Source organism: Saccopteryx leptura, chromosome 5 (genome assembly GCF_036850995.1).
Source record: "Saccopteryx leptura isolate mSacLep1 chromosome 5, mSacLep1_pri_phased_curated, whole genome shotgun sequence".
NCBI lineage: Eukaryota > Metazoa > Chordata > Mammalia > Chiroptera > Emballonuridae > Saccopteryx > Saccopteryx leptura.
This window is the reverse complement of record NC_089507.1, coordinates 149,306,671-149,330,198: the sequence shown is the minus strand read 5'-3', so window position 1 is coordinate 149,330,198 and position 23,528 is coordinate 149,306,671. Positions and strand designations below refer to the sequence as shown.

The 23,528-nt window shown below is 42.4% G+C and overlaps 1 protein-coding gene across 2 annotated transcripts in view; it reads left to right on the top strand.

Annotated features, from left to right (window-relative positions):
* The window catches only part of NOL10 (nucleolar protein 10), a 77,775-nt gene that overhangs the window by 39,373 nt on the left and 14,874 nt on the right, over positions 1 to 23,528 (top strand). For both annotated transcript variants that reach the window (XM_066385990.1, XM_066385991.1), the window contains 4 exons: positions 16,873 to 16,999; positions 20,155 to 20,234; positions 20,434 to 20,532; positions 21,490 to 21,579. In XM_066385990.1, the coding sequence (XP_066242087.1) occupies positions 16,873 to 16,999; positions 20,155 to 20,234; positions 20,434 to 20,532; positions 21,490 to 21,579 (396 nt within the window). The remainder of the gene's footprint in view (positions 1 to 16,872; positions 17,000 to 20,154; positions 20,235 to 20,433; positions 20,533 to 21,489; positions 21,580 to 23,528) is intronic.

The window sequence follows — 23,528 nt, the reverse complement described above, 5'->3', positions numbered from 1 at the left end:
TCTCATATTCCTTCCTGACCCACCGTTGCACCCTGCTGCCCTGCGTGGAGCAAGGGTTTTGCAGTGCTACTGTCTTTTCTTGGAACCTGCCCTTTGTAATTCTCTTTCAAAGCAGAGAGAGCCCCGGGGTCTGAAAGCCTGCCATTCTTCATAAGATGTTATCGAATTTACCGAGCTGATATTTGGAACAAAGGTTTATTTGAAGCCTATAGAACAGTGGTTTTCAACCTGTGGGTCGCGACCCCGGCAGGGGTCGAATGACCAAAACACAGGGGTCGCCTAAAGCCATCAGAAATACATATTTTATTTAAAAATGTATTGTATAATAAATATGCCTGACCAGGCAGTGGTGCAGTGGATAGAGCGTCGAACTGGGATGCAGAGGACCCAGGTTCAAGACCCCGAAGTTGCCAGCTTGAACGCGGGCTCATCTGGTTTGAGCAAAAAGCCCACCGACTTGAACCCAAGGTCGCTGGCTTCAGCAAGGGGTTACTCGGTCTGCTGAAGGCCCACGGTCAAGGCACATATGAGAAAGCAATCAATGAACAACTAAGGTGTTGCAACGCGCAACAAAAAACTAATGATTGATGCTTCTCATATCTCTCCGTTCCTGTCTGTCTGTCCCTGTCTATCCCTCTCTCTGACTTACTCTCTGTCTCTGTAAAAAATAAAAATAAATAAATAAATAAATACGTATTTTCGACCCCTGCTGGGGTCGCGACCCTCAAGGTTGAGAACCGCTGCTATAGAACGAGAGAAGTTTAACATGTGCTTCATGCCAAGGATAGGAGTTTTGGGCTGTGATTTGTGTTAACGTCTTATAAATCAAGTATGAAAACACTTTCTGCCTTTGGGGCTGGACTAAAACTGAAGAGAAGCTAGTTTTCTTTTAGCCTGTAAATTTTTGCCTTTCTGTCCGATACCATCTTTCTTGAACACTTGAACTCTTCCTAGATTAAATGCAATTCTTGATTCACACACTCTCTGCCACTCAGGTATCCCCGTGACTGACTGGGTTTTCTCCAGTCCTTTTCCCATTTTCTCAGCAATTCTCCTGGTTTTCCTCCTCAGAGACTAGAATCTGCTATTTTATTTGTTTGCTTTTTAAATTCCAGGTTCTAATTCAGCTGCAGCTCCTGAGACTTAATGCCAGGAATTGTTCTTCAGGTTTGGTTTTCCCCTGAAATGTAATTTAATCTTAGGTTGGTTCTTTATAATCAACACCGTTGGCAGCCCTGTGGACTCCAGAGGAACTCCAAGTCTCCTTGGGGCCCAACCCAAACTGCAGCCAGTGTGCGTGGTACTGTCTCTGTGGGAAGCGCGCCCGCAGGGCATCAGCCAGCGCTGAAACCACTTGGCACTGGACAGTTGCTTGCTTGCACGCCCGATAGCACGCGTGCCAGAATGTAATTGTTATGCCCTCAGATAAGGATCAGTTCCTTTGCTCTGACAGTCCATTCTAATCAGCCAGATCAGAGAGCCTCGGTGTGGTGCAGTTGTTGTGTTTGGAAATGCTGACAGATTTCTTAAAGTCGGGCCTTGTCTGAAAAATTTCATGATGACTCTGGAAAATAAAAAGGAGAATATGAAAGTATGAACATGTAACTCCTGTTGGAACATTTTTGAAACTCGTTCAAAAGTTGGCTTTGCATCTAGGATAAGATGAACTTATCTATTATAAAAACAATACCTCAGTCCCTTTGTTCTTCTTCCTCTGTGTACCTGTGCTTTTAAGGTGTTGTTGCTGAAGTGCTGTGTATGTCCCTCTCTAGGATTAGGGTTTCAGTCTGGACCATGATTGGTCCAGTTGGTACATTTCAATTTAAGGCCATTACTGAAGGCTCACTTATGTCTACTGATTTGATATTCGGAGAATTCCCCAGATACAAGAGCTCTTTGGCTCACTGGTATATGTTGAAATAGCCCTGAGTATATTAGTGTCCATGTAGAACCCTGAAAGTGATAATCACATTTTCACCTAAGATTCTCGTTTAAGCAGAGAGCTGTTAGACATAGTGACAGTAATTTTGTTAGAAATTCCTATTTATAGTGCTGGTAGCAACATATTCTCTTGCTTTGGGGAGGTAGCGTCGGATACAGAGAACACTGTTCCCTGGGGAATCTGCCCGCACAGAAAGGATGTGCGAGATGCAAGATGGGGCACAGACCGAATCGGTAGCTGCCGAAGTGTTTTCACACGAAACGACTTTTCAGCGTGCCGTAGGGAACAGGGGACATTCAAAACAGAATATTAGAGTAGGAAGGGAAATTTGAGGTCATCTGGTGCCACCCCTTAATTTATAGCTGAGGAATCAATTCTTTGTTCAAGATCAGATGACACGTTAGCGCAGAGCTGGGTCGGAAGACATTTCATTCTGCATTGCACAGTGGAAAGAGCTTATATTTTGCTCTGTTTTCCCATCATTTTAATCAGAAACATCATTTATATGGTTTCATAGCTTGCTTTTTTTTCCACTGAATTAATATTCTCCATGTTGTTATGATTCTTGGAGAGCACTGAAAAGTGAATTTTGTATGTGAATAAAAAGAGTATATAGTTTTTAAAAAAATGTTTAAATATCAGAAAAAGAGATGAAAAAACTAACCATAGGCTTCCTAGTCAGAGACATTCTTGCTGTGTGGAAGTATACTATTTATCTTTGTTACACTGTACTTGCTTTGCATTTAGTAGTACTGTAATGGCTTTTCAGTCCTTCGGGATGTTGGGGAGGGTTCGGTGGGGGCGGTGTCAGGCAGGTAGCCACCCAGCCACCCATTCCACTTGGTAGGTGTGTGTCCCGGACTCAACTTGAGGAAAAGCCTTCCTCAATTAAGAAATTCAACCCTAATTTCCTGAAGCATCATCTACATGTGAACTGTTACCTTGTCTGCTTTGCATTTAGGAAGGTTTATTTATGTGTCCTTCTTGGGAGAACTGAGAGAGCAGTCATTTATTATTTTTTGTGTTATGTGGTGTGAGGTAGGATGGTGAGAAGCTAGGAGAATTCCTGGCAGGTGGATTGGGGAAACTGAGACAGAGCTGAACAAACTGGCCAAGCAATCTTTAGCCTGACACAGGTCCCCTCACTAGAGATCACACCTAGGTCTTAGTTGTATGTCAGCTCCAGGACCAGAACAGCAGCAAAACCAGGTGAGCGAAGCCAGGGCCAGTTACAGTGACTAATGCCCCCCTGCCCTGGCACTGACCAGTCAGTGGAGACCATGCCCCTAAAAGCGCACACCTGGAAAGCTGATGACTATTCTAGTGAGATCTCCTCTAGGACCTCCCTAGAAACCCTCAAAACAAAGGACCCAGTACTGGCTGTCACGGGAGCGTGCCCACTCCTCCTCTCCCTTGTTCCCCCACAGACGTGCATCTCCCAGACTCCAAGGGACTCCACGACACTGCAACCAGGGGAGCAGTGGGCAGCAGGGGCTTGTCCCGGGCAAACCCCTGAACCTGTGTCTAAGGACCCCTTTTCCCTGACTCCCCAGTGTGGTCTCATTTCCTTTTTGTGAGGTTTCCAGAGAGCCAAAGCAGCCCGCCTGTTGATTCTTCTGTCCTTAGCCCTTCCTTGTTTCACTGTCCCCCGCTGTCATGCTCTCAAAGTCACCTGGACACGTGCTGTGAAATCTCTCTCCTGCACAGTGTCCTGCACTGGACCCACACAGGGCCGGGTCCAGTCCCCTTTCTGCTGACAGGAGATGAGGGACACCATTTGAAAATAATGCTGCTGGAATATGTTGTTTTCTTCAAAACATGTTTAGCCCCAGTCCCTCTCACATTGTTACCACACTGAGTGTGATTTTGATCATTTAAGATATGGGTGGTTTTTTTGTTATGACAAGGCCACTAGGTACAAGTGACGTACTGTATCTGGCCCTGTCCCAACACCTGAGGAGCTGCGCACTCTCAGAAGGGCTGAAGGACACCCCTCGGGGTGAATTCTTACCTGCTTGACGTCAGAACCTGGTTGTTATAGAAGAGGTTAAACCAGTGGAATTAAACTTTAGGAACAGTAAATGAAATGGATAGAATAAGAGAAGAGAAAAGATTTAATAAATACAGTTAGCAAGTTCAGAATGGGCCCAGTAGAGCTGAGCAGCAGCGTCTGTGGAATAAAGATCTGGGAATTCTAGTCAGTCAGGGAGTAAAGACTAAGCAGAAAGTTGGCAGTGACTCTACCTGTGAGTGGAGTCGGTCACGGCAGTGTGATGCGGGGTGACCGTGGGGCTCCTAACATGGGGAATGTTCACTAAGAAGTTCCAATGATGTGGGTCAGAGAGCTCAGGAGGGAGGGCAGGACTCGCGTTGTCCGGCACCAGCTGAGAAGATGTGGGCTTAGGGGGCAGAAAAGAGGAAGGTCGTGAGAGGAAGGCACCTAATGGGAGGTTAAATGTTGGGGCATTGGACTAAAGAAAAAAACTCACTATTGAGTACATGGGAAGACCTGTCAGAAAATGGGAGGGAGGAAAAGACTGACCTTTCAGAACTTCTAAAGGGAAGAAAAAGGCATATTTGAATGAAACACACAACTCATTTTAAACTGAGTTCAGCTTTGAGTTCAAAGATGCATGTTTTTTAGATGTTTTGATTCACAGTAATGCAAATAGGACATATGCTTAATTTTGTTCTCTAAGAAAAACATCTTAAAGATCAAGCCAAGCCTGTACTAAAGATCTGAAAGGATAAAACATCTTATCAAAGGTGGTGGAATACCTACGTTTACTGAAAAGAAAATGTGAGTCACTTATAGACAGAACCTAGCAGGTAAAAGATGTGGTACATTTACACAATGGAATACTATGCGGCCATTCCAAAAGAAGGACATTTTACCTTTTGCAACAGCATGGAGGACCTGGAGAGCATTATGTTAAGTGAAATAAGCCAGTCAGAGAAAGACAAGTACCACATGATTTCACTTATATGTGGAATCCAAGGAACAAAATAAACTAACAAAATAGAAACAGACTCATAAATACAGAACAGGCTGACAGCTGTCAGAGGGGAGGGGGTTGGAGGCTGGGTGAAGAAGGTAAAAGGATTAAGCAAAGAGAAAAACTCACAGACGTAGACAACAGTGTGGTGATTACAAGAGAGACGGGGACAAATGGTGATGGAAGGAGTTTTGACCCGGGGTGGTGAACATAATACAATATACAGATGATGTGTTTATAGAACTGTACACCTGACACCTTTATGATTTTATCAACCATTGTCACCCCAGTAAATACAATAAAAGATAATAGCCAAAAAAAAAAAAAGTTAAGATTCCAAACTCCATGTATTTCCATCACCTTTTTCTAATGTTGATGCAAAACAGATACAAAAGGATGAGGCATTTCTTTTTAGGGAGTTTCCTTTCTAACCCAAATTCACAGCAAAACTGTCGTTTGAATGTTATCTTATGTATGAAATTGCTTTACAGTCTTGGTATTCTAGTTGAAATTTTTCTGTTATATATTCATAACTATCAAATGGGAAGTAAGGCAAAAGTCAGGTGGCTAATAAAGTATTCTGTTTTCCTACAAACAAGTTGTTTGTGTCTTTACAAAGGGGAAGCGTGGGCTTCCTATTTCCATCCAAACACTTTCGGTCTGTAACAGTATCTGTGACATTTTTCTCCACAAAGGAAATCCTCTCCATTTCCCGTGACAGTTCATTGGATCACAAGAATAGCAGGCACACAGAAAGCATTAATCTGTGACACTCAGGAAGTAATTTTCTGAGCATCCTGTCACATTTTCAGAAGTTACTTTAGTTGTGCGTAGGTAAAAATAAATGTAATTTCCATATAAAAATATTTGATGCCCATGACATGTTTTATCAGTATATCAGATGATACTTGTTTTTGTTTAAACAGTTACACATCTGGCATGCCTATCTTCTTGAAAGTAAGTGACAGCTTTCTGTTCAGATGCTAGCTATTCAGTTTGAGTCAGTTATTGACCACAGTTTATTCATTCTCCAGTGGAAGGACATCTTGTTGCTTCGAGTTTTGGTGGTTAAACATTCTTGTGCAGGTTTTAGTGTAGCCGCATGTTTTCAGCTCCTCTGGGTGCGTAGCAGGGAGCACAAGTGCTGATCATACGAGAAGAGCATGTTTAGTTTTGTGCGAAGTGCTGGACTATCTCCCCGGCACTGTGCCGAGTGGCATCTGGCAGAGAAGGAGAGCTGCTCCATGTCATGGTCAGCTTGGGTGTGGCCAGTGTTTGGAGTCAGGCATTCCAATAGGTGTACAGTTGTGTAGTATTTATTATGTAGTCATGTCATAGTTTTTTTTACGTACTATCTTCTTAATGGATATTTCTTATCCATTTCTTTGATTTCTGTAGGCCAGTGCTGTTCAGTAGCACTTTCTGCAATGATGAAGACGTTCTAGACATTCTATCTGCTTTGTCCAGTGTGGTAGCCACTAGCCCTGTGGGCCTGTTGAGCACTTGAAATGTGCCTAAGGCACATTTTAAATTTTATTTTTTTAAATTAATTTGAATTTTAATTAATAGCCATATGTGGCTAATTCCTACTGTACTGGACTAAGCAGCTCTAAATTATGCCAGAGCCAAGTTAGGTCATCAAGCTGCCTGCCTGGACCACATTACTTGGGCCTTCATAAATTACAGTTTAGTGGTGTCTTTGATGTTTAACAGTGATGTGAAATTTCTTTTGTAAAGCTCTTATAAAGAAAGATTGTGTAAAGACAGTCTCTTAAAGAAAGATCAATGATATGCTTATTGAGTTTAATTCCAAGAGAATTCCTTTTTTGAGTGTACCAGTATACTTCCCTTTATCAAGTAAATGCTATCTTTCTACCTCATTGTATATCTCGTATTGCCTTGGTTTCCGGGATCCCACAGTTAAGTTTTTGTTCAGCTATATAGCAGGTGGTCTTGTACGGTTTATCACTCCCACCACCAAACCATTCATTATGAATTTAAAGATTTCATTATGTGCATGGTGTTTCTTGTAAAGCTCTTTCTGAAAATGGTTAACTTGGACATGAAGTGTCTGGGATCTGTCCTAAGACCTCTCTACGAATAGATGAATACTGTTTCCATTTTATTTCTTTCTCACGGCCCTGTGGGCACACATATCACATGTCCTAAGAGGATAATATGTTGTCATGTGTGAGAATCCTTTTATTGTCCCAGTGAGAGATATATATATTTAAAACTGCAAGATAGCAATTCTACCCAGGGTAGTAGAAAGTAACTTAAGCAGTTAATGGTTGGCCACATTTTATTCGATGTGAGTCAAATTGGGTTCATTTACCTCTCATTTTACTCTTCTGGATCAGTGCTTTCCTCGGCTTTCTGTGGAGACCTGTGGCGAATCTTATTTTGCTTGAATTTAAAATACACTCTGCAGGATTTCCTAGTTCCGTGCATGGTACCCTGTAGATAAACAGGAGCTGCGAAATGTCTTTTGATCCTCCAAGAATAGCACTGTTAAGGTGTATAATCTTGAGGAAAACGCATATGTAAATTTAAAAGCAAATTATTATTCTTTTGTTGCTGCCAAGTTTCCATCCCTTAGTTTTTACATAGTTTTTATAATTAAGAATTGGAAGGCATAGGATATGCTGAAAAGTTATTAATTAATTCCTTTGCCTGCAAGGAAGTAGGCTAGCACCAGGAAGCTACTGACGTGGTCACCAGGATAACACACTGAAACCATTGTGTCACTCGGCAGGAAGAAAGTGACAAAACAAGATCTTGGAGAGTGCTTGTTACCAGGTGTGTGACCAGAAAGATGAATGCTTTTTCATATGATGAAATTGGCCTAGCACCCTTGACACCCTGGGTAGCTGTGTGTGCTCGTGTGTGTGCGTGCATGTACACGCAGGTGTCACTGTCAGGGTTGAGCTCCGGGAAAGGCGAGGGCTGAAAGGAGAGGAGGGTGACATTGCTTGGAGTTGCTGGAGCTGCAGACACGGGGAGTGAGCTCTAGGCCACTGTGTGGGACTGCATGTGTGAGATGGTGGTGAATATCCAGTGGTGATGTGTAGCAGAGGTACACACCAGGCCCTGCAGGAAACCATGAGTGGGATGCCTACTCAGTGGCTGGTGAGGAAGGCTGGGTCCATCCATCTTCAGGTAGTTTTTCTTCTTGAGACCCGAAGGAGGACGGAAGCTGAGGACCTTTCTTGTTTATACTCGCAGAGCCTCGCATAGATTCATTGGTTTGATGGACTAATACTCATTGGCATAAGCAATCTTGCCTGTTTTTTTCACTTGGTCTTATTTTTTCATTGTTTCAGTGCCTAAACTACTTCTCAAACACTAAATCAAAATTGAAATCATAGTAGAGAATAGTTTTTCTCCCCCTTAAAATGACTGTCAAAATTTAATTTCTTCTTTGCTAATCTGAATTTTAGGAATGAGAGAACAAAGCACTACAAGTAGAGTACCTTTAGATGACTCATAAATGCTCACACTGATGCATATAAACTTGGGCGTGCGTTATGTGGCGAATGCAATTACCTGCTCAAACGCCTGCCACTCCCGCAGCTCACTCAGCTGTCGCCTTCGGCTCAGGCTGATGATCAGTTATTATGAAGCCTCAGCTGCCAGAATTTAACAACACATGCTGGTGCCTGAGTTGCTTGTCGGTCCATAGTGGAGGGGAACTTTGAAAGGAAATGTCCCTTTGAGTTTGTGTGTTGCGGAGTTGGTCTTAGTTGGCAAAATCCTACTGGGGAATGGAGGAACGGAATAGAGGCAAGAGGCGGGGTCAAGGGGAGCAGGGGGATAGCAAGAGGAAGGGGGGTGAGGGGATGGGATCAGAGAAGGTGAAGGGAATAGTGAAATTATATATGCATAACACAGAGATACAGATAACAGGTCAGCAAATCCAGAGGAGGGGAAGGGAATTGGGGAGTTGGGGGTAAGGGGGTGTAATGAGCGACACATGGTTGGGGGTGAGGGTGTTACATGGAGTGGAACACTTGAATCCATGTAAACACAATAAATTAATAAAAAACTTTTAATTCTACTGGAGATTGCAAGCTGTGCAGTTAGAAATAGTGGTCAATGATATATAGTAGACCATCATCATCTTTAATCTACAATTCTAAAATCCAAAACACCCTGAAAATTTTTTTGTAACTCATTGATGGCAAAACTTAACCTGATCTGCTTCATTAGGACTCAGATCTGATGTGTAATGAGGCTCTTTCTAGTCTCTGTTCATCCCAGATCACCAATATCAGTGTGTTTGATTATGTACCGCTAACCTAGACCCCAATTGAAGAGTCTGTGTGACACACAGTATGCGTACTGTCTTGCCTTTTTAAAATGCAAAATATTCTAAGCTTCAAACCCTTTTGCCCCCCAATAGTTTTTCATGAAGAGTTAAGGCCTTATAGCAGTGGTTCTCAAACTTTTTGAAGTCAGGGCGCATTTAAAATCCTACAAATAATTGTAGGCGCACTATATACAAATTTCTGAGAAATATGTAATATTAATTAAGTCAAATATTAAAAAAAATGAAGTCCAAGCATGCTTTTATAGTAATTAAGTAAAATAAATATGACAAAATTAAATTTATTCTGACATTAAAAAACATCTTTATGTTACATTTTTTGAGTTACGCTTTTTAGAATTCATAAAAAAGAGGGGTTAAAAAATTAAAAAATGACAAAAAAGTTATCTTTTTATATATATAGATACATTCTTAGTAAGATTTAGTAAATTCACAGGTCCCGGCGTGAATGTGTTAAGTTTTTTCATTCTTGTGTTTATGAGAAACATGAGCCTGATGTGTCCCAGCGATTTCTTCAATGTTTGGGCATATATTTGAAAGACAAACTCTCATTTCTTCGTCAATACATTGAAGAATTCCTTTCTTTTTACTCTTAATTGTGTTGAGTGCAGAAAACCCCCACCATACATATCATCTTAACTTGACACCAAACAAAGGATAGAAGAAACTTGCCTCCAGTCTTTCCGGGGAACATGGGGGGTAGTGTAAACAATCTAGTACCACAGCTTAACAGCCTTTTGCAGCCTAATCAGGCAAGTGAGGTGGGGGGTTGGGCAGACTGTCAGTTTACAGCCAATTCCCCACACCTCTGTCCCCCAAAAATCTAAACTCCAAAAAGCCTGTTGGTTTTTTGGTCCCTAACAGGCACATATTTCTCTGGAATACCATAGGGCGCACCTGGAAATCTTCTAGGGCAGTGGTCCCCAACCCCCGGGCCGCGGACTGGTACCAGTTCTTGGGCCATTTGGTACTGGTCCTCAGAGAAAGAATAAATAACTTACATTATTTCTGTTTTATTTATATTTAAGTCTGAACAATGTTTTATTTTTTAAAAATGACCAGATTCCCTCTGTTACATCCGTCTAAGACTCACTCTTGATGCTTATCTCGGTCACACGATACATTTATCCATCCCACCCTAAAGGCCGGTCCATGAAAATATTTTCTGACATTAAACCGGTCCATGGCCCAAAAAAGGTTGGGGACCACTGTTCTAGAGTACACCAGTGTGCCCTGGCTCACACTTTGAGAACCACTGCCTTATAGTAAGAGTGACAGATTTCTGGTTGGCTGTGGGTTAAAATTTTTATAGGGGGATAAAAACCCCTGCCTCTTAGAGTATCTTATTATTTTTTTGCCATTACTATTACTATTTTTGCTTTAAATTTTTTTTTAATTTTTATTATTATAATTTTTTTTATAGAGAAAGAGTGAGGAAGGGACAGGCAGACAGGAAGGGAGAGAGGTGAGAAGCATCAGTTCATAGTTGTGGCACTTTTTAAAAAAGTTCATTGATTGCCTGACCGGGCTGTGGCGCAGTGGATAGAGCATCGGACTGGGATGCGGAGGACCCAGGTTTGAGACCCCGAGGTCGCCAGCTTGAGCTCAAGCTCATCTGGTTTGAGCAAAGCTCACCAGCTTGGACCCAAAGTTGCTGGCTTGAGCAAGGGGTTACTCGGTCTGCTGAAGGCCCACGATCAAGGCACATATGAGAAAGCAGTCAGTGAACAACGAAAAACTAATAATTGATGCTTCTCATCTCTCTTCGTTCCTGTCTGTCTGTCCCTATCTATGCCTCTCCCTGATCTCTGTCACTGTAAAAAAAAAAAAAAGTTCGTTGATTGTTTTCTCATACATGCCTTGACCAGGCGGCTCCAGCTGAGCCAGTCTCCTCTTTCTCAAGCCAGCAACCTTGAGCTCAAGCCAGCAACTGTGGGGTTATGTCTGTGATCCCACACTCAAGCCAGCAATCCCGCACTCAAATCTGGTGAGCCCATGCTCAAACCAGCGATCTTGGGGTTTTAAACCTGGGTCTTCAGCGTCCCAGGTTGACGCTCTATGCCTGTGCCACCACCTGGTCAGGCAATTTTTTTCTATTTTTTTTCTTGTTATTATTGCTTGACTTCCAGAACGGATATTTGTATTTACTTTTAGAATGTCCTAAAAACAACATTATAACAAAGTAGATGATTTATATGGTTGATAGATGGTAAAATTATTTTATATTGAAACTCTTCATTGTTACTTGTCAGTAAGTGTAGTTCATTATCTGTTCAGTGTGTCATTATAACATAAATAGTGTTGAAATTGTTTCTAGGATTATAGTACTGTAGGATCACTGAAAGGTAAAATTGACAATCTTCTAACCAGGCATCTTCTCTGTAAGTAATGAGTAGAATATATATTAACTTCATGGAGTATTAACTTCTAACTGTGACCGTTAGATTTTACTGAGTGTGAGATCATAATCCCTTAGTCTGTCAGGACGACGTGTCCCCTTCAGTGCTCTAGGCCCCGGCCTCAGCAGGTAAAGGCCTCCAGGGCCATTGAAACATTTCTCTCTGTGGCACTCATCACAGCTCGTTGTACTTGTTTTTCCACACTTGTTTTATTTATATTTGGCAGTTAACACTTAGCTTTTAGTAAAAATGTTCGCTTAACCTTTTAAATGAGTGAATGAAGTTAAGAAAATTAAAAATCCTCCTGTCCTTCCACACAAATGTTGTATATGTATTTCCTGTTGGGTTTTTTCCTACTAGCTGATTTTGTAGAGTATTTTGTGCCTGGAATGTAATACATGTGGAACTCAGTAAATATGTGATGAGAGAAGATCTACCTCCTTACACTCAGTGGGTCTAGTGTTATTGTCTGAACCTAGAAGAACATGTGAGCTAAGCTCTCAATAGTATCATCATTCTCTTTCCAGTTGTCATTTAGAAACAGGTCCTGCTTCACAATGTGTGCGGCAGTGCATTTTGGATAATTTTTAAAAGTATTTTAAAAACTCAGCTTCATGTATTTGGATGTGCTGTATACATCTATGTGTTCTAATGCAATTATATATTAAAGTTTTCCACGTATAAGCCCATTTTGGTTCAAAGTTATTTATAATCTGTTGATACAATCTACTGGAGTAATTTTCTTAGTTGCTAAAATTAAAAAAAAATTTTAATCAGTTAAAAATACAAGTTAATTTTAAATTTAATTGCTATTCTATGTATTTTCTTTGATAGTAGGAAAATAAAATTATTTTGTCATAACTTTCTTAGTTGCTAAAATTTAAAAAAATTTTAATCATTAGTTAAAAATACAAGTTAATTTTAAATTTAATTGCTGTTCTATGTATTTTCTTTGATAGTAAGAAAATAAAATTATTTTGTCATACCCAGTAGCATTCATTATAAATAACTGGGAAAATGGTGGCATTTATATTAATTAGTATAGTTTGCATCTTTGTTTCCAAAAATATTAATAATGTTTACTTTGTTGTTGTGTTAATCACCCTTGACCTGTTAAAACCACCCATCTCGTAACCCTCAGTCTTTGTTTCTCCCTAACACAGCTCTGGGGTGTAGCACAACAGCTTTTCAGAAGTAAAGTTGGGGAAAGGGGCACCCTTCTCTGTCAACTCTCTAAGAATTTTAATATCCACCCCCTTCCCTCTGCCCTTGGTCATTTTTGTCCATTACCAGAATATATGAAAAATTTGAATTTTAATATTAAACATCTGATTAACATTTTAAAGGCAGAATGCTTGGCTGCATGTATGTCGAGCACTCCCCACAGCATGTTGATACAGACTCTAGTGTAGAGGACCACATATTTCCATTCAGGTCAGTGGACAAGATTGGCATTAAAGTTGCTAAGGGACCACAGTGTCCCATTACAGCACTTTGATGAATCAGTTTCCAGTTCTCCACTTTTACTGACTTGTCACTGTATAAAATTTTTATAAATAAAAAGTGCAAGGTCATTAACAGATAATAGAAGTTTAAAATAGAACATCCCACCAACTTTCTGAAACAAAACTCTTAAGGTGCATAAAAATGGAAATAAACAGGTTGTAATCAGTTTTGACTGAAGTGTGTAATATCGCAGCATAATGACAAGATAGGCAATCTAGAGACTTCTGATGTAGGAGGAACAGTGTACCAGTGGTTAAAAACTGTTTTCTTGACGTTGGAAAGCCCAAAATTTAGGAAGTAAGTTAATATATTTGTGGATTAGTTGACGGTTTAACATACTTTATATTATGAGTGAAGATAGCCAGGGATTTTACATGTTGATGAATACTGTGGTCATTCTGGGTATAGCAGAGAGCAGTGCCCCTGGCTAAGCCCAGCCAGCTGGTTCAGCGGCCCCTCTCTGGGCACCGTCACAGTAGACCTTTGAGGGAACTCCACTGTGGAGGAAGCCTGGGTTAATACCATCTAATCAGTCACTTCAACTTTGTTACAGCTGTTCTGAGTTTTTTTCTCTGAAAAGGAACTAGGGAAATGTGGTTAATAAAATCAACCCATTAGATTTCATTTTGTTTTTGATGGAAATGTTTTCTCCTATAAAATTTAATGACCATGAATTTAATTGCAGAGATTGTTTACCATAATCAGACCTGTCCCCGAGAGGCAATTTAAAACAATTTCAGCCTGAGCAGGTGGTGGCGTAGTGGATAGAGCATTGGACTGGGATGCGGAGGACCCAGGTTTGAGATCCCGAGGTCGCCAGCTTGAGCGCGGGCTCATCTGGCTTGAGCAAAAGGCTCACCAGCTTGGACCCAAGGTGGCTGGCTCAAGCAAGGGGTTACTCGGTCTGCTGAAGGCCCGCGGTCAAGGCACATATGAGAAAGCAATCAATGAACAACTAAGGTGTTGCAACGAGGAACTAATGATTGATGCTTCTCATCTCTCTCCGTTCCTGCTTGTCTGTCCCTATCTATCCCTCTCTCTGACTCTCTCTCTGTCCCTGTAAAAAACAAAAAACAAAAAAACCAATTCTATTTAGTATCCAGATAACTAATCCAAAAGCCTGTTGTGGAACATTATGGAAAAGGACTATGGGAAAGTAAGTTCAGATCTGGTCTGATACTTTGATATTTCTCCCCTTATCACCACCCCCAAGAAAAGTCAGTAAACACAGTATAATCTTTTCTTTGTCTTCGCAGCCATTTATGACTGATTGAAGGTTTAAAGGAGGAACTATTTTGTTATGAGGTCCCTTAGTAACCAATGCCTGCTCACAGAGCAGGCAAAATAGGTCTGACTTGACCAAAAAGTGTTCTCATATCCTATAGTTTTATAGTAGAGTATTTGAGTGTTTTTATCTGCATGAAGACAGTTAGACCATTTTAAAAATTATCAAACAGAATCTTAAGTGACATGAAATTCATAAATGCATTCATACATGTTTTACATATGAATAGATTTATTTATGAAATATCTATTGAATACCTTCTGTTTGTCAGGCAATGTTCTAGGTACTGGAAATTTATTTAAAACAGATGGCAATCCTACTCTCCCAAGAGGACAAGATCTTGGATCTTATATTACAGAGAAGTAATGGTGGCATCCTTTCTTCCTATCTAAAGGAAAAGATTGCTATCTTAGGTTGTGCACCAGTGTGTGGCAGAGCTTTGCATTGGAAAGTTTATGCCTGATGGGAAGCAGGTACCCCTGTCATTGCGAGTACTGAAACGCTCTCTCAGACAGGGCCCTGGGATTTTCCTGCCTTGCTCATGTGTTCATTCCACGTGAAATCCTTTCAGATACGCCTGCTCTGTGTCCCAGCCCGCCCTGCTTTCTCCAGCCCTCGCCAGTCCCTGTTGACTCAGTGCTTTCTCTGTGCACTACTGTGACTGGCCAAGCGTGGCTACAGCTGTGCAGGTGTTGTGTGCACCTCTTTCCGCTCCAGCTGGACTGTGAACTCCCTCGGGGGTCCCAGGCGGTGACTGCAGGTTAGCACGCTGCTTTATGTGTAGCAGAATTTGGTATTGACATTTGTTGACTACAGCTTCTGTCTCAAAATTGCTTAAAATCTCAGCAATTTCTTCAGAGTGTTCTACATCGAATTTTTTAAAGATGCCTTGTATTTCTTGAAGGTTTGTCTTCTAAGGTTATAGTCAAACCACTTCATGTAGATGATCTTCCATTTTCAATAGTTATATGGGTTATGCTAATATGAAACTTCTTGTATAGGACTCCTTCTGTGCTCAATAAAAGTTGGTTTTTATGTTCATGAGCCTGTAACCTTTGTCATTAAGGGTGGGGTCATCCTTTCAAACAGGCAAAAGAATACGGCTATATTTAACGTCTTTTTTTATTTTAATTGAAGAGCGTATTAGGGGCCATTTTTCTTTGTTATAATTCTCTTCCTCCCACTTTCCCTTCTCTGAAACGTTTACGCTAGATGTAATCATTTCCATTATGATTCCTGTTTTTTTCCTGTGTAATTGATTACTATCCGAATGTACAGGCGGGTGGAAGTTCCATTGTGTCAGAGACCTGTGTTCTCTCTTCTGGAAGCCCCCACTTTGGAGAGGATTTCACGGCATAGCTTCCCCTGAGCTGGGGGTTGGCCTGGGTCGGCGTCAGCCTCAGCGGTGAGGTGTGTCGGAGCCAGAAAGTGGGATCAGTTGGTGTTTTGTGGATTACGAGCTGGGCAACTCAGGTTTTGTTGGCTGGTTGTAAATTCTATTCAGTCTTTCGTTTCTTGACCTCTTGTTGGGACTGACTCATGGATCCTGGCATCCCATTTTAGGTTAAGTCTAAAGGATTTTATATACATAATTTTAATTTTTAATGAATTAAATGCAGTAGACCATATAAGATCAAATATAATTATCAAGTAATTAGTTGAAAACAGGTAATTCTCATTTTAGACTTTTGTTCTTTGTGAGTGGCAAACTTTAAACATCTGGTATACCAGATCTCTTTTATAGATTCTAGTATCGTTTTGAATGAAACAGGTGATAAACAGATGGATGTTATTATAAGTACCTGAATTATTTGTATTTTTGTAGTTCTAATATAAGAGCATTTATTAGTATTTTTATATCCCAACCCAGTTAGTGAAGTTTTTCCCTTGCAAGCCTAAATTCTTCCTGCTTTTATGACCTTCTGTTATATATTTGTCGACCATGCATATTGCAGTTACCATATGTCCCCACGTATAAAACGCACCCTTTTTAAAAAAAAATTGGGGTCTAAAACATGGGTATGTCTTACACAGTGGTTGTAGCTTTTTTTTTTTACTTGCATTTCCTGCTTGTTTTTGCGCTCATTGTTGAAGACAGTGATTTGTCATCACACACAGATGAGGACAAGCTAATGGATGGGAGTTTTGACAGTGATGAGGTGTACGAATCTTACGATGAATAAAACTTGAGTTCAATCACTTTATGTAATACATTTTTTTCAAATTTCGGTCCCCAAAATTAAGGTGCATCTTATACATGGGAGTGTCTTACACATGGGGAAATAGGGTACTCTCAGCACTTCTGGTAGATATCGTTGAGGGTTTGAACATTGAGTAGAAGGAAATTGGTTGTAAAGCACTGATGCCCAGCAGACTTGGGGCATGCACACCACTGACCTTGTCCCCCACCCCGGCAGGTTCTGGGGCCCGCTCCCCGGTGGTGCTCCTTCCTAGACAACCTGACAGAGGAGCTAGAAGAGAACCCAGAAAGCACGGTTTATGACGACTACAAATTCGTCACCAAGAAGGACCTGGAAAATTTAGGTAAAAAAAAAATTAGGATGAAGTGATTATAAAATTATTTTATTTCTGCTGCTTTTTGTTTTTCTGGGGGGGGGGGAGAGTTTGAACATTTATAAGTGGTGGAATCATGTTTATCTGATTTACCTGATTTCCCCTTTCTGCCAAATCAGATATTGAACACAGTATATATGATAAGTGTGTAATATGTGTTTAGAGAAAGGTTCTGGTAAGTTCAACCTACTGAAGCTTTTTTGTATCTTAAATGAAGGATAATTTTTTTTAGCATGCTACCTATGTATAGAAAAAAATACCTGTCAAGAAAGCAATGACTTTATTTTTTCAAGTGCTGTTTGAATATGGTCAGGGTTTTTTTGTTTTTTTTTTTTCTGAAGCTGGAAACGGGGAGAGACAGACAGACTCCCGCATGCACCCGACCGGGATCCACCCGGCACGCCCACCAGGGGGCGATGCTCTGCCCCTCCGGGGTGTCGCTCTGTTGCGACCAGAGCCACTCGAGCGCCTGGGGCAGAGGCCAAAGAGCCATCCCCAGCGCCCGGGCCATCTTTGCTCCAATGGAGCCTCGCTGCGGGAGGGGAAGAGAGAGACAGAGAGGAAGGAGAGGGGTGGAGAAGCAGATGGGCGCTTCTCCTGTGTGCCCTGGCCGGGAATCGAACCCGGGACTTCTGCACGCCAGGCCGACGCTCTACCACTGAGCCAACCAGCCAGGGCCATGAATATGGTCAGGTTTTGAAAAATCTTGGAGACTACAAGTAATTGATTCCTGGCTCCCTGTCAGTTTTGCTTTGAAAAAGACCTGATCCAAAACTTAAAACTCATAGATCAACTCCTCCGATCTCTAGAACCTTTATAGGTCCTGTAGGTTAAAAGAACGTAGACCAGGAAAGGACACTTAATAACAGTCAGTGCTTGAATAGGGCCAGGCAGTGTTTTTGTCCGTTTGATCCTCACAGCTCTATGAAGTGGATACTAGTATGATGCCGTTTTATCGGTCAGGAAGCCAGGGCACTGGAAAATGAAGACACCAGAGGCTTCAGGGGTAGTGCACATGAGGATCGGAGTTCAGACCTCGAGTCCCGTTCGTCACTTCTGCTACACCAGCCTTGGCAGAACCCGTTGGTCCCAACACTGGTCTGTGGGGCAGAGAGGGCAGACTCTGCTAACCCCATTCTGATGGTGGGGAAAGGCTGCATAGCGAATAACTGAGAATGGGAAAACGTAGAGGACTCACTCTCCACAAGTCTAGAGAACTTAGTTGTCTTTGCAACAAGTAGATATACAATAGCAGTTGATTATTAGAAGGAAATAGAATCGCGCAATAGATTAGTAGAGAAGTTCTTTACCTTTATTTTTATCCTCTATCTCGTAGTACAGTTAATCCAGGCAGAATTTTTTTCTATCAGTTGCCGTCAAGATAGCTCTTTAAATTTTTTTTTTTTTTTGCATTTTTCTGAAGCTGGAAACAGGGAGAGACAGTCAGACAGACTCCCGCATGCGCCGACCGGGATCCACCCGGCACGTCCACCAGGGGCGACGCTCTGCCCACCAGGGGCGACGCTCTGCCCACCAGGGGGCGATGCTCTGCCCATCCTGGGCGTCGCCATGTTGCGACCAGAGCCACTCTAGCGCCTGGGGCAGAGGCCACAGAGCCATCCCCAGCGCCCCGGGCCATCTTTGCTCCAATGGAGCCTTGGCTGCGGGAGGGGAAGAGAGAGACAGAGAGGAAGGCGCAGCGGAGGGGTGGAGAAGCAAATGGGCGCTTCTCCTATGTGCCCTGGCCGGGAATCGAACCCGGGTCCTCCGCACGCTAGGCCAACGCTCTACCGCTGAGCCAACCGGCCAGGGCTAGCTCTTTAAATTTTAATGTTTAAAAAGAAAAGAGTTGTATTCAGCCTTTTAAAAAATGGCTGATGAATGAAATAAGGTGAAATAGGGCCCTCCAACTGCAGTGCCTCCCTGAGTATTACTGACATTAATTTTATAGCGGGCTTGTGTGGTACTTACCTACATTCTTAAATTGGAAAATTAAAGTCTTTTAATTATTGTGTTTAGTAGATTTTTTTCATTGATTGATTTAAGGGAGAGAGAAAAGCATTCATTTGTTGTTCCACTCTAGTTATGCACTCATTGGTTGCTTCCCATATGTGCCCTGACCAGGGGTCAAATCTGCAACCTTGGCGTTTCTGGACAACACTCTAACGCAGTGTTTTTCAGCAGCCTGTCCACAGACCGGTCCACCAGAAATTTTGTGCCAGTCTGCGGAAGAGTTAACCACCCTGGTGTTATATGAAAATTATAGACCCAGTGATCCTGAATTCACTTATTATGCTCAGGATGATTTCTGCCTTAGCGGTCCCTGAAATAATTCTCCTATTTTCACTGATTTTCAGGTGTCAAAAGTTGGAAAACTACTGCTCTAATTGACTGAGCTAACTGGCCAGGGCTGGCTATGTTCAGTACATTTTGACCGCTTTTCTAGTTTCTTTACTGTATTTATTTTGAGTGAGGAAAACAGTTATAAAGATTTAGATACATTTTGTTAAAATGTATTCATATTGCCCATTTTTAAAACTGAAAATAGATGATATTCAGAAAAATAAGTTATACTAGAAATATTTTCATGTACATTATTAATATATCTTAATATTAAATGAGCCATTGGTTATTTTTGAACAGATCTTACCATCATTAAAGATAAAATAATTTATATTAAAAGTAGAAGTAAGACTTTGTAACTGACTTTCCCTTATTTCCTCAGAGTATTAACATTAAATACTTAGTTCTGCCTTTTCCCAGCTATGGCCTTTAGTGGCCCCTATAGCATGGTTACTTCCCAGAGTGTGTTTCATGGAGCACTACGTCTGTAAGAAGTGCTGGGTAGGGGCTTGCACAGAGGCTGGTGTCCTGGGCATTGGAGTCACACTGCCTGGTCCGCAGCCGCCTCTCCTGTGACGTGGCCAGTGCACTTCTCCTCGGTGTGCCTTGGGTTCGTCATCTGTAACATGGCGGTGGTAACGGCACCTGCCCACAGGGTTGCCTGGTGACTGAAGCAGAGAATGCCTGGGCCATACTCAGCACAGTGTCTGAACATAAGAGGTGAGTGTCGATATTACTCTCAGAGTCCCTAAGGACCTGCCCTCTCCCGATTGACTTTCCAGGGCTCACACATCTCATTGGGTCACCCTTCCTCCGGGCATATATGCATGGATTCTTCATGGATATCAGACTCTATCACAAGGTTAGTACAGAAGCACAGGTATGTTAGGGAGCAATGAGCAGTCTGGAGCCATTCCTTGTCACTTGCATTTCCATAAAATGTACGTAGGATTTGTAAGAGAGCTGTCTGTTCATTGACATAGTCGTCATAGTATATATGACACGCTGCTAAATACAGTCCTTACATTTTTCATTTTAATTTTTTTTTTTACTTTGAAAAGGTGAAGTTGATGGTAAATCCATTTGCCTATGAAGAATACAGGAAAGATAAGATTCGACAGAAGATAGAAGAGACCCGGGCCCAGAGGGTCCAGTTAAAGGTACTTAATGTGCTCACCGTGGAATTTACTAGAGAAAAGTACTTATTTTCACTTTGTTATTGTTCCAAAGAAACCTGTTGTCTGTCTCTGAGTTTCTCTTTCTTTTGTTAATATCTTCGGGGTATTTTGTTTGTCATGAGGCGGGTGCTCTCTGTTTTTGTCATCACAGACTCTGGCAGTGATGTTACTAGAAATAATGCGGGATGGACTGACCTTTTCAGCCCTGCTAAGAAAATGGATGGTGTCTTCCGAGGGGCATTCAGGCTTTGCTAATCCCCATTTCCTACCAACATTAGGCTGAGTCTTAGACTAACTGTGGGGATCAGAGGAAACAGGCCTTAGCCTATGTCAGTGTCCACACGGCATCAGACCGCACCAGGAGTATTTGTAGAACGTCATATGAAGAATCGCTAAGCGGCCGGTAGAGAACTGAGAAGACAGAAACGCGGTACTACTGAGAGAGGCAGCGGCTGCAAGAAGAATGACAAATGGCGCTGACTGCAGGGCCGGGCAACAGGCCACTGAGCAGGGGCTGCTGCGGGCAGGGTCCTCCAGGGTGTGCCAGGCTGCTCCTGGGAGCGTCAGAGAAACTCAGCCTGGACCCCCAGCCCCTGGAAGCCCCTGCTGCTGCCAGGGTGAACAGGGTTGATGTGTGATGCCTGCCCAGCAACAAGCAGATGGGAGGAGTGAGTCTCGTCTTTCCTCCGGCCCCAGCGCCGCTAACAGCCCCCTAGATTGGCGTTATCTCACCACGTGACGCAGTCATTGCCAACTGAGCATTCGTTACAAACACACATGCTCTTTCCGTTCAGGAGACTGGTTTTCCCAGTCGAGTGTCTGGAGTGATAATGGAGGCGCGGCAGGGGAGGCTGGGGTGGAGGCTCCGTCCGTCCTCTGCTGTCACCTTCACAGCCGACGTGCAGGTGTTTTAATGCAGCTTGTCTTTTCCTCTGCCAGAAATTGCCAAAAGTTAACAAAGAGCTGGCACTTAAATTAATTGAGGAGGAGGAGGAGAAGCAAAAATCTACGTGGAAAAAGAAAGTTAAGGTAAGGTTTTATAAGGCAGAGGAAATTTTGATAAATTGCTTCTACATTTTCTTGATATTAACTTAAAGTTTTTCAAATTTATTTTTATTTTAAAAATGCATTTTTACCTCTGCTTAAAAGATAATCTGTTCTCGATATGGAAAGTTTATATAATAGGAAAAAATGTAAGAGAGTCACCGTGTAATTCTCTCCAGAGGAAAGCATTGCTAATACTTCACTGAATTTCTTTTCTGTCGTATTTCTCTTAAAATTATAAACTATAATAGCAAGATACTATTGTATATATAAAATATTTGTCCTAGTCCTATAGAACAATGTAAGTGGCTTTCATTTATTAAAATTCCTTTGTAAATATTTTTGAGAGCTTTATATTCTAGGCTGTGGATGATTATAATTAATCTTTTCACTGTTAAATATTTAGACTTTTTGTTATTGTTGTTTTTTACTGATTAGGTTTGTTTATAATTCCAGAAGTGACCAATTTTTATTTAGACTCAGCGTTATTGGGAGTGTGCATGCTTGCATTTAACTGTGCCCCCCTTCCTGTGCTAATGTGAAAACAGAGATCAGTCATACAATTTAGTACTTTATTGAGCTGATATGATACTGTTAAGACAGGTATGTTTTCTGATTTTCCATGCTTTGTGAGACTTCCTCCCAGAGCTGAGACCGGTACCACGTGAGCAGGTACCACGCTTGGCCTTTACCAGAAGGAACTGTGAAGGTCGCTGCCCCTCCGGGCCTGCAGGACCCGAGTCTGAAGCAAGGGCCTGGCCCTGGGAACTTTGAGCAGCTGGGTTGAGCGCTTAGGTTTTCATTGGTTTGTTTATTCTTTCTCTGTTCTCTCTCTAGTTTTTAACCAGGTGAGTGAACATGAGATAAGTGAGCTCGTTGTATGTTTACTTCTGTTCCACTCTCTTGGGCGGTGCCAGGGAAGCGCCACAGAAGGGTCTTGTTTCTGGTCCCCTTGCTCATCGTGGTGACCTTCAGCCTCAATGGTCTTGGTTTTTTCTTTGGTAATGCACTGGAGAGGGCCAGAGAGGGGCATTCTTGGTGCCATAGTTTCTAAAGGATTCACACTCAGACTTACTGTAAAGCTTACGTCCATGTGCTGTGGCTGTGCGCCTCCCACTCACGTTGGTGCACTAGAGGGGTGTGTGTCTTGCTCACGGTACATGCTTCCTGCGGCACGGACTGGCTCCTCAGAGACCTCCCACTGTCCTGTCGCCCAGCCTGAGGGTGACTAGGGAGGTGATGTTCCAGCTCCACAGTCCCCTTTTACAGGCTAGATGGAAGTGATCTCTGGATTCGCGTCATAAAGCTTCAGTGGGAAGAGAGAGGAGCCGACTCAGGCTGCAGGTGCATGCGTTCCCTGCTGGTCTGTGCTTATGAGGACTGCCATTATGTTTAATATAGGAGTAGGACACTGAAAGTTTCATTTTGATGCAGCATGGTTCCACAGTTCAGAGGCCTCTTCAAAAGGCCCTGATGATTATGAAGATGGGAAATCCCATCCCTGGCCCCCCGCCTCTCTGTCGCAGTTTTGTTGAGGTTGGGCAGGAGGGCTGTCCTCACTGTGCATAGGGTGCAGGATGGGAGGCGGAAAGGAAACATGCAGAGTGGCCAGTGGGAGAAATGACGACCTGTGCCTTTTAGAGTTTTTGTCAAAACGTGAATAGGATCGTCCTGCAAGAAGCGTGGGCTATGTACTGTACTTCCTGCAGTGGGAGGAAGACCCTTAGAAATGCTCGTCTCCTTCCTCACACCGCTGCTCCCCTGCTGCTGCTGACAGCTGGGGTGCTGTCTTTGCAGCAGTCACCTCACTGAGGTCTGCTAGGAATGGTGCTCAGAAACTGTGCCCCCAGTTTGCTTTCTGCTGGCTTGCTGGTCCGCATGAGGCTCTACTATCCAGGCTCTGTTTCATCTCAGAAATGCGTAAAAATAGTCAT